The 11,009-nt window shown below is 45.1% G+C and overlaps 2 protein-coding genes across 2 annotated transcripts; both read left to right on the top strand.

Moving 5' to 3' along the window:
- The first annotated feature begins 831 nt into the window (after window positions 1-831).
- On the top strand, window positions 832-3,362 carry LOC108196196 (tubulin beta-1 chain). The gene is made up of 3 exons (XM_017363368.2): window positions 832-1,398; window positions 2,095-2,364; window positions 2,469-3,362. Exons 1-3 carry the CDS (start codon window positions 1,005-1,007, stop codon window positions 3,146-3,148), a joined length of 1,344 nt encoding a protein of 447 aa, XP_017218857.1. The 5' UTR covers window positions 832-1,004; the 3' UTR covers window positions 3,149-3,362.
- A 3,171-nt stretch (window positions 3,363-6,533) lies between these two features.
- LOC108194582 (uncharacterized) lies at window positions 6,534-10,703 on the top strand. Its single transcript, XM_017361541.2, has one exon. It carries the CDS (start codon window positions 6,534-6,536, stop codon window positions 10,701-10,703), a length of 4,170 nt encoding a protein of 1,389 aa, XP_017217030.2.
- The last annotated feature ends 306 nt before the right edge of the window (window positions 10,704-11,009 follow it).

Raw genomic sequence — 11,009 nt, forward strand, 5'->3', positions numbered from 1 at the left:
TGAAAAATTTTGGCCATATGGAAAAGGATACATTTGTGAATTTTGAGTAAATGGAAATAAATTATTCGAAAATGGAAATGAATTGTTGGGTCGATTACGTTGATCTGAAAATTGAGTATTTTCCATATTAGCATTTTGGACAAATGGAAAATATGGATTTGGATATTGAAATGGAAAATTTAAATTTGGAGCTTGAGGATTGGGGTATGAATTTTGTGAATTTGGAGGCTGAAAATTATTAGGATTCATGATTTTGGAATAGAAAAATTTTTTGAGAGAAAAAAATCTAAAGAGATGAAGTATGAAATGAGTAAAAATGAATTAATATTTATAGGCTAAAAATTGTAACGGATATAAATATAACCGTTGTAAAATTAACGGATATATTTTTTTTGATCAGAATGGCAGCTACATTTATACACAAAAGCAACACAAAATAATTCAATTGCTGCTACTTTTTTGATTTTGAAAAACGTGCACTGCAGTTGGGCTGTGGCCGGGGTGGTGGGCACCTGCCCTTTTCTTTTTCCTTCTCCAACGCGTGACCAGTGCCCGAGGCCAGTTTACTCTTTTCTAGGCGGGAGTTGGGCACCCAATTTACATGCGCTGCGGGTGCTCGTAGAGACGCTCTTGGAGAGTTGAAATCTGATTTTGTACAGCTGTTTGCATATATTTAAATTTAAAAAATAACAATCCTTACAAAAAAAAAAAATTTAAAAAATAACAAGAGCAAAATACAAACAAGCCAGAAAAGCTGCCGTTATAAACTAAATCTGGACCGTCCACGCAGAAAAGAAAAATTTCAAAACCCCATCCAAACAAACCCTAAACAGATAGGAGGAGTATAATATAATCAAAACCCAACCCAACCCAACCTTGTGTGTTTGTATAAAATACACAGACGCTCAGAGTCACCGCCCCTCATTTCATCTCTCACAGTCACTCACACTTGCACATTACTCTCTCTCTCTCTCTGTAGAAAAAAGGAAAAAAAAGAAGCGAAAATGAGAGAAATTCTTCACATTCAAGGCGGTCAATGCGGAAACCAGATCGGAGCAAAGTTCTGGGAAGTGATATGCGCAGAGCACGGGATTGATTCGACGGGGCGTTACCAAGGCGACACCGACATTCAGTTGGAGCGAATCAATGTGTACTACAATGAAGCCAGTTCTCAGAGGTATGTTCCCAGGGCGGTGCTCATGGATCTGGAGCCTGGAACCATGGACAGTCTCCGATCTGGTCCGTACGGTCAGATCTTCAGGCCTGATAACTTTGTTTTCGGCCAGTCCGGTGCGGGTAATAACTGGGCGAAGGGTCACTACACTGAAGGCGCTGAGCTGATTGACTCTGTCCTTGATGTTGTCAGAAAGGAAGCTGAGAATTGTGACTGTCTTCAAGGTCCACATCTCTCTCTCTCTGTCTCTCTCTCTCTCTGTTTTCATTGTTATATACATTTGCACTGACTTGTATACCTGGATCCAAATCTCTATGCGGAGGTTTCATACACAAGAGTTATATATCTCAACCGTGTCTTCGTGATTTGTTTGTTTTTGTTCAATCTCTAGGTCAGTATATCTAGCAGGGTACTATATATAGAGATCTGTATAGATTTATACAAGAATGTGATTCTCATTCAGTTAACTGAGCGCATTCGTTTATAGATATAGATACGACTACATTCTCATGTGTTTCTTCATGACATGTGTCACTGTGTGTTCTTTAAACCTCTAAGTTAGTACTGCAACAAAATGATTTGTTGTTAGTGTTTTGTATCCCCCTCTGTTTTCATTGTTATATACATTTGCATCAGCTAGTATCTTCATAATTTGTTTGTTTTTGTTCAATCTCTAGGTCAGCATCTGTTGCAGAGTAATATATATAGAGATCTGTATGGATTTATACAAGCATGTGATTCTCCACTTGTATGTATATCTTTATGTCAGTTAATTGAGTGCATTAGATTATATGTAATGGTAGATTCATATGCTCATGTGTTTTCTCATGATTTCGTTATGTTTTATTTTGAGAAACTAATGCTAAAGTTGATGCCACAGATTCTTGTGTTTGTGCTGAGTTTTTGTGTTAGTTGTGCAGGGTTTCAGGTGTGTCATTCACTCGGAGGAGGAACTGGATCTGGAATGGGCACACTTCTGATTTCAAAAATCAGAGAGGAGTATCCTGATCGTATGATGCTTACGTTCTCAGTTTTCCCATCGCCTAAGGTTTCTGATACCGTGGTTGAGCCTTACAATGCCACTCTTTCTGTCCATCAACTTGTTGAAAATGCTGATGAGTGCATGGTTCTTGACAACGAGGCCTTGTATGACATTTGCTTCCGTACCTTGAAGCTAACCACACCTAGCTGTAAGTTCTTAAACCTCTTTTGTGCGTCCTGGTTTTTGTAAGTTTAGTTGATACTCATTTTATGCTATATGTTGGTATTTATTTGATTTGATTTATATGAACAGTTGGTGATCTAAACCACTTGATATCGGCCACAATGTCTGGTGTTACATGTTGCTTGCGCTTCCCTGGTCAGTTGAACTCTGACCTCAGGAAGCTGGCTGTCAATTTAATCCCCTTCCCTAGGCTGCATTTCTTTATGGTGGGTTTTGCACCTCTTACATCCCGTGGTTCCCAACAGTATCGTGCTTTGAGTGTGCCTGAGCTTACCCAGCAGATGTGGGATTCTAAGAACATGATGTGCGCAGCTGATCCCCGCCATGGTAGATACTTGACTGCTTCTGCTGTGTTCAGAGGAAAGATGAGCACCAAAGAGGTTGATGAGCAGATGATCAACGTTCAGAACAAGAACTCATCTTACTTTGTTGAATGGATCCCGAACAATGTCAAGTCAACTGTTTGTGACATCCCACCCACTGGCTTGAAAATGGCTTCTACTTTTATTGGGAACTCGACTTCAATTCAAGAGATGTTCAGGCGTGTGAGTGAGCAATTCACAGCTATGTTCAGGAGAAAGGCCTTTTTGCATTGGTATACAGGTGAAGGTATGGACGAGATGGAATTCACAGAGGCTGAAAGCAATATGAATGATCTTGTGTCTGAGTATCAGCAGTACCAGGATGCAACTGCTGATGAGGAGGGGGACTATTTTGAAGACGAAGAAGAGGAAGGGCAAGAAATGTAAGGTGTGTTCTGCCATGAGTGTACTGTGTGAATTGCTGAGTATGTAGGATGCTGCAACTGTGTGTTGCCTTTTGGGAACAATATTCACTCTTCTGTAGCTGTTGTCTGTCTAGCTATTATCTTGTGGTTTGTTTAAATTTGTCAAAAGACGGTTTGCCAGAATCTCGTTAAGAATTTTAGTTGGCTTTGTTATTATATCCGGTTCTATTTGCAGATTTTCTAGGTTTTGCTTGCTTTTGTTACAATAGCAAAGTAAACTTTCTTATTGAGCTGCAAGTCTTTTAATCCTCTTTATGTGTCTTTATGCATGATTAAAATTTGTCTGGTAACACTATCAATCTTGGATTGTATATTAATGTGGCTGGTTTGACTTGTTTGTCCTGTGTAATTCTGTCATGAATTGATTGTTAATATTGTGAATGTTAAACAAGGTATTGTGAGAACTGCCCTCCAGAATCTTTTCTGAGGGCTTGCTTGCAAATATTGCATCTGTTTATTGTAAGCCATGATAATATAAGTTGTAGGCTTGTAGCTGGCGTTTGATTAATATAATACACAAATTAAGATATGCTCTTGTGATAAATTTTTTGCTTATTATGTTTCTTGTACCTTACACCAAGGACAAAAGACTCAATTACGTTTTCATCATCACGACGGCAATAAACTAGAAAACAAGGATCATAACATGTGACCACACATGACAACAAGTGATCACCAGCTAACAAAATGATGATACAACTTGATCTCACAAGCAGGAGTGACTGTGTTGGCCCAACATACCCACCTTACTTGGTAATGTAGGTCAAGTCGCTTAGTAATCAATCCAAGTCGGCAATTCCTGCATAAGCAGGCAGCAGATAGAAAACGAGAAACGATTTTAATCGGTGAAGCCACGAAACAAGAATTAATCGGGGATTAATTGAATTGATCAGAAATTAATCCAAATCTTAATCTTTTCGGCGAGTTTCTGAACAAGAATGAATCGTGATTAATCACCGAATTTTTAAACAAAGATTCATTAGACTAACATGCTCAGGTGAATAGAACAAGAGCTGCCACCAGCATCAGACATTCGAAATATTTGTGTTCCTTGAATGTAATTGCGAAATGCTTATTTATTCTCCTTGCAGATCCACACAACTAAAAAACATATCGCACAACAGCTGGAAAATTCCATTGTTAATGCATCATCGCATGTATGTTGATGTAGCTAGTGAGAGATTCGTTGTTGACAAGTGTTTTACTCGATCAGCATAGGGAGTCACAATTAATGAATTCACTCACAATCTGGAAGTCCACCTTAATTTACAATTGCTCCTTCTACCAATCATTTTCAATTCTCAGCAAGTGATGTCTGATTAAACAGTCATTGCAACACACGAAACCACAGCCTCCGTAACAGAGACCAAAATGAAATGATGTTTAGCATCATGTAGGTTTGTCTTTGAAGGACATTGTGCAGTTATGTAATTGGATGAACCAGTTTGTCGGGAGGTTATGGCATCAGCTGAAACGTAGACGCGACTCAACTGCTTTCACTTGGATTTCACCAACGTAGAAGCTTCGCTTCTCCTGAAGCAATGAATAAATTAAGCATAACAATCATATGTGACCCCGTCCCCAGGTTCACGTTCGGCACTCTGATTAATATTAATCCCCTTCCGTAAATGCTCACTGTTGGAATATAAGCCTCGGCCCAATACGCCAAGGCCCAAGAGAGGCCCAGCCCATTATTTGAACGTCCATCAACGCTCCTAGTCCACAACGGTCGAAGGGCGGAGATCCCGCCTCATTAACTCGCCATCACTTCCCTCCCGCATCGGGCGGGGACGTTACACAACAGGGATCCTCGTCCCCCTATATAAAGGAGGTAAATCAGGGGTAAAACACATTCACATACACACTCATACATACACACTTACGCTTGCAGTTCCATAAACCCCTTCCTAGAGCCACTAACTTATTCTCACGCCGGAGGTGAATCGGGGGGACAATCCCTCGCATTCTTCTCTATTTCAGGTCACTTTCAGGCTTCGGCATCCGGCAGAACTTTGGCTCCAACATTGGCGCCATCTGTGGGAAACTGCAAGTAGAATTTCTTGTAAAACAACACCATGACAAACACAACCGAACAAACCACTGGAAACACCTCCAACCCAAACCCCGGTTTTGACTTGGGCAACAGTCCCGAAGGGCTGCTGCCCACCCCCGAGGAACAACAGCAGATGCTGTTGAAATGACGAGAAGAGCAGGCTGCTAAAGCCCAATCTTCCAAGACCAAAGAGCAAGAAGCTGCCCGATTAGCCAAGAAGAGGGAAGCCGATGAACTGCGGCTGAAGGCCCTCCAGCTACAAAGGGAAGAAATTGAGCTCCAGGAGAGAGCCCTCCGGGAGGCCTTGGAGGCTGAAGGAGACCGAGCGCCAGAAGGCGAAGGAAAGAAGAAGAAGAATCGGGAAGACCAAGACGGGTCTTCGGACTCCGAGTCGCACTCCCGAGGGCCTCGTCACAAGCATGTCACACCTTCAGGCTCCGAAGGGGAAGAAGGCCCCCACGTTAGAGACCGCCTCCGCCGAATGAAGAAGGTCATGTTTGGGGACAAGACGTTGACCCATGAGCCAGTGATAGTCGAAGAGATCGAGCAATATCGGTCGCCCCCAGGGAGACAGTTCCCGAAGATGAATGAATTTAATGGGAAGGGCGACCCGATCGATCATTGCGACAAGTACGAGTCCCTGATGACCGGAATGGGGCATTGCGACATCATGCTATGCAAGATGTTCAAGACCTACCTAAAGGGATCCGCTACGATGTGGTACCGATCCCTGCGGCCAAGGTCGGTCAGTTCTTATGATCAATTGAAACGCAAGTTCTTGAGGCACTATTCTCACTTGTGCCGAAGAGAGAAGGATACAGAAGCCCTTATTCATTGCCGACAGAGACCTAATGAGGAGTTGGGCGATTACTTGGCCAGGTTCAAGGAAGAAGCTGGGATGGTCACTAACCTGGATAAGGTGAAGGCTGCAGGGTTCCTGACGGCTGGTCTGGATCCGGTGAAGGGTAAGAAGCTCCGATCATCTTTGTACGATATACCCCCCAAGTCGCTGAATGACATCTATTTGCGGGGAGAAAGCATCCGAAGGAAGATGGAATCCATTGGGGGACACAAGAGCGATCGGAAGGATGATCGGTACAGTTCCCGTTCGGACGGCAAGTGAAAAAGAAATGATGGCTACCGAGGCAGAAGAGATGAAAGGGATGAGAAGCTGGATAGAGGGGCCGAACGAAGGAGAGATAGAGACAACACTGTGTTCACTCCTCTGAATACATCTGTCTCCAAGATTCTGAACGAGATTAAGGGGAAACCAGGATTCGTTCGGCCACCGAAGATGAAGATCCCAGATTACAAGAAAAACTCAGATAAGTATTGCGACTATCATCGGGACAACGGGCATAATACCGATGAATGCTACCACTTGAAGAAGTTAATAGAAAGGATGGTCAAGGCTGGTGATTTGAACCAGTATGTTAAGGATTTGAGGGATCGGTTGGGTCCCAAAGAAGATAAAGGGAAGGCGCCCGAAGAAGGTGAGAGGTACAGAGGTGAGGTCCGAACGATTTTTGGGGGAACAATTCTGGACCGAAGTAGCAAGACAGCTAAGAAGAAGTACGCCCGACAGGTCTACAACCTCTATAGCATCAACTCCACCAAACAGTCGTATCCTATAATGTTCTCACAAGAAGATTATGAGGATGTTATGCTGCCGCACGAGGATCCGTTGGTCATTAATCCCGTGATCGGTCAAAATAAGATCTGGAAGGTCCTGGTTGATGGGGGAAGTTCTGTTAACGTCCTCTACTACAACACCTACCAGAAGATGAACCTAGAAGGCAAGCAGATCGATACCTGCTATGAGGCACCTCTCTATGGGTTCGGCAATCAGCCCGTCCCGATCGAAGGTACGATCCACTTGCCCTTGTTGCTCGGTAAATCCCCTTATACTGTGGAAAAACAGGTCAAATTCTATGTGGTCAGAGTCGAGAGTCCTTTTAATGCCATCTTGGGGAGACTTGTTCTCACTGCTTTCGAAGCCATTGCCTCTATTCCCCATCTCAAGTTGAAGTTCCCGACCGAGAAGGGAGTGGGGGAGATGAGAGGTGATCAGAAGGCCGCTCGGATCATTATGCTGGAGGACTTGGAGAAAGACAAGGATCTAGGCGGCGCCGAAGGAAACAAACGGCGCCGAACCGAAGATGGTCCTGGGGGCAGCGGCCATGCCCTACATATTGAGTTGGAAAAGTTTGGAAATGATCTTTCAAACCCGATAGCCGAACCAGGCACTGAGACCGAAGAGGTGGAATTATACGCTGGGTGCTCGGGAAAAATGGTTCGGATCGGTAAAGACATGGAACCAGGGTTGAAAGAAAAGGTGATTGATGTGGTCCGTCGGTACCATGATGTTTTTGCCTGGGGGCCCGAAGATATGCCGGGGTTGGATGAGTCGATCGCTCGGCACAGGCTAAATGTTCATCCACAGGCTGTGCCCGTTAAGCAGAAGAAGAGGAACTTCGCTGTGGAAAGGCAGAAGGTGATTGAGGCCGAAGTGGAGAAGTTACTGGAGGCCAAGTTTATTGAAGAAATTGAGTATCCTGAGTGGTTGGCGAATGTGGTGGTGGTCAAAAAGTCAAACAACAAATGGAGAATGTGTGTCGATTATACCGACCTCAACAAAAATTGCCCGAAGGATCATTACCCTCTGCCGAACATTGATCAGCTGATAGATGCCACCTCTGGCTATCAAATACTCAGCTTTTTGGACGCGTTTTTAGGCTATCATCAGATTGCCATGGATGCCGAGGATATTCCTAAGACAGCATTCATCACCCCGAAGGGAACCTATGCTTACATCAAGATGCCCTTCGGTCTGAAAAATGCGGGGGCCACTTTTCAAAGGATGGTGAACAAAGTCTTCGCCGATCAGATAGGCCGAAACATGGAATGCTACGTCGATGATATGATAGTAAAGTCCTTGTTTCGAGATCACGCCGATGACCTCAAGGAATGCTTTGAGACCCTAAGATGGAACAACATGAAGATCAACCCCGCCAAGTGCACCTTCGGGGTTTGTAGTGGCAAGTTCCTAGGGTATATGGTCAGTGCAAGGGGGATCGAAGCGAATCCTGAGAAGATAAAGGCAGTGTTAGAAATGGAAGCCCCGAAGACCATTCGGGACATTCAGAAGTTAACTGGGCGACTGGCAGCCCTCCGTAGGTTTATCTCTCGGTCGGCGGAAAAGGCGCTCCCTTTCTTTGAAGTTTTGAAGGGAGCGAAGAATTTTGAGTGGGGGCCGAACTGTATAAAGGCATTCGAAGAAATAAAGGAATATCTGATTAAAGCCCCCCTACTACTAAGGCCCGATCCGAAAGAGACCCTCCAGCTGTACTTGGCAGTAAGTGACCGAACCCTTGGTGCGGTCTTAGTGAAGGAGCACGAGAAGAACCAACATCCGGTCTTCTATGTGTCTCATATGTTGAGGGATGCCGAAACCCGATACCCGAATGCCGAGAAGTTCGCATATGGGCTGGTCATGGCCTCCCGAAAATTGCGACACTATTTCCAAGGGCGAACGATACAAGTGGTAACCGACCAACCTTTGAAGAAGATCCTCAGCCGACCGGAGGCTTCGGGCAGAGTCGTCGCCTGGTGTGTAGAATTGGGGGAGTATGACTTAGAGTACGTTCCCCGAACAGCCATCAAAGCCCAAGCCCTGGTTGACTTCATGGTGGAGTGCATTTTTTCAGGGCCGAAGGACTTGGAGCCGAAAGAACAGCTCATCCGGACTCCAGGAAAGTGGAAGTTGTTTGTAGATGGGTCGGTGGCCGAGTCTAAATGTGGGGCTGGATTGATCCTCTCTAGTCCCGATGGATTTGAGATTTGTCAAGCCATCCGATTCACTTTCCCTTTGACCAACAATGAGGCCGAATACGAAGCCCTCCTGGCAGGAATGGGCCTAGCAAAAAATCTGGAAGTAAGGCATTTAAGGGCTTTCAGTGACTCCATGCTGGTCGTCAAGCACTTTTCCGGGGAATATGAACAAAAAGAGCCCCGAACGAAGGCTTACGCCGCTAAGGTACGGGAACAAACTCAGTTTTTCGAAACATTCCAATTAAGCGCCATCGGTCGGGAGGACAATGGCCGAGCCGACGCTCTCTCTCGCTTAGCCTCGGCCGAAACACAAAATTTGACGGGGTCCATCTACTTTACGGAGGTTAAAAAGCCTTCGGTCGACAAGAAAGCTTGCTTGGAGATTCATCAAGGCATAAATTGGATGACCCCCATCAGAATTTACTTAGAGAAGGGGTTCTTGCCCTTAGAGAAGAAGGAAGCCCAAAAAATAAAATACCGAGCAGCTAGCTACACACTGATCGGGGGCCAACTCTTTAGGCGATCAGTATCTCGGCCCCTGCTCCGATGCTTGGATCCAGAAGAACAGCTTCTGGCCCTGGAGACAGTGCACGAGGGAATCTGTGGCGAACACTTGGCCGGCCGATCCCTAGCCCTAAAGATACTCCGACAGGGTTTCTTCTGGCCAACCCTTAGAGAAGATGCAGCCAACTATTCAAAGAAATGCCGACAGTGTCAAATCCACAGCAATGTTCCGAAGCAACCCCCAGAAGAAATGACTTCGGTCCTCAGCCCAATACCATTCTCCATGTGGGCCATCGACATAGTGGGAATCCTACCGACCAGCACCCGGCAAGCCAAATACTGCATAGTGGCCATTGACTACATGACAAAGTGGGTCGAAGCCCGACCGCTCTCAGCTATCACCGAACAGGCCGCCAAGAAATTCTTCCTAGAGCAAATAATTGTGAGGTTCGGCATACCGATGGTGTGTGTATCCGATAATGGCACTCAGTTTGTTGGGAGGAAGTTCAAAGAATTCTTGGCCAGCTTCGGCATTCAACAAAGGTTCAGCTCGGTCGGCCATCCCCAAGGAAACGGGGCGATCGAGGCAGCTAACAAGATCATCTTTCACGGAATCAAGAAGCGCCTTGGAGAAGCTAAGGGACTGTGGGCCGAAGAGCTCCCTTGGGTCCTGTGGGCATACCGAACCACTCCTCGCTCTTCGACAGGAGAAACGCCGTTTCGGTTGGCTTATGGGACCGACTCGCTTGTTCCAGTTGAGGTTGGCCTGGAATCTTACCGAACCCAGGTCTTCAACCCCGATACCAATGAATATGGCCTCCGAGGCAACCTGGATCTCCTAGAAGAGGAAAGAGAAGCCGCCCATAAGAGGAACGTCCGATACCAACAGCAAGCATCTCAATATTATGACTCGAGTATCCGAAAGCGTTCCTTCAGAGTTGGGGACATGGTTCTCCGGGATCTGGCAACTTCTATGCCAACAAAGCAGGGCAAGCTTATGCCGAACTGGGAAGGACCTTACACTGTAGTCGAGATCGTTCGGCCGGGAACCTACAAACTAGCAGCTTCGGATGGGAGCCCCATTAAGAATACTTGGCATGCTTCCCAACTCCGAAAATACTATCAGTAAGGCTTCCTGCCCGAAAATTTCTCGTTCCATTTTAAAGTTCTAGTTATGTAATTATTTCCCTTATGATGAATAAAAGTTCCTATTTCAAATTTTGGATAGTTGTAACTTGTTTAACACTCCGTTCGATCCCGTAACTCGGGGCAACCTGATTAAGATACGGGACCGAAGGAGATGGCCACAATTAACCTAAATATTTGCACGATTGTTTCTATCTCTAATGGGGCCGATCGAATTCCTAACTTAAAGATAATAACAATCTCCAAATATTGGGGGAATCGATGGTACTGAAGCCAGTTTTAGGCTAAA

Source organism: Daucus carota, chromosome 7, assembly GCF_001625215.2.
Source record: "Daucus carota subsp. sativus chromosome 7, DH1 v3.0, whole genome shotgun sequence".
Classification (NCBI taxonomy): Eukaryota; Viridiplantae; Streptophyta; class Magnoliopsida; order Apiales; family Apiaceae; genus Daucus; species Daucus carota.

Bases quoted from the DNA above. Each gene is read 5' to 3' on its own strand.
- LOC108196196 (XM_017363368.2), top strand. From the start codon at position 1,005: ATGAGAGAAATTCTTCACATTCAAGGCGGTCAATGCGGAAACCAGATC. The intron at 1,399-2,094 runs GTCCACATCTCT...TTAGTTGTGCAG, and splicing joins GAATTGTGACTGTCTTCAAG to GGTTTCAGGTGTGTCATTCA. The intron at 2,365-2,468 runs GTAAGTTCTTAA...TTATATGAACAG, and splicing joins GAAGCTAACCACACCTAGCT to TTGGTGATCTAAACCACTTG.
- LOC108194582 (XM_017361541.2), top strand. From the start codon at position 6,534: ATGAAGATCCCAGATTACAAGAAAAACTCAGATAAGTATTGCGACTAT.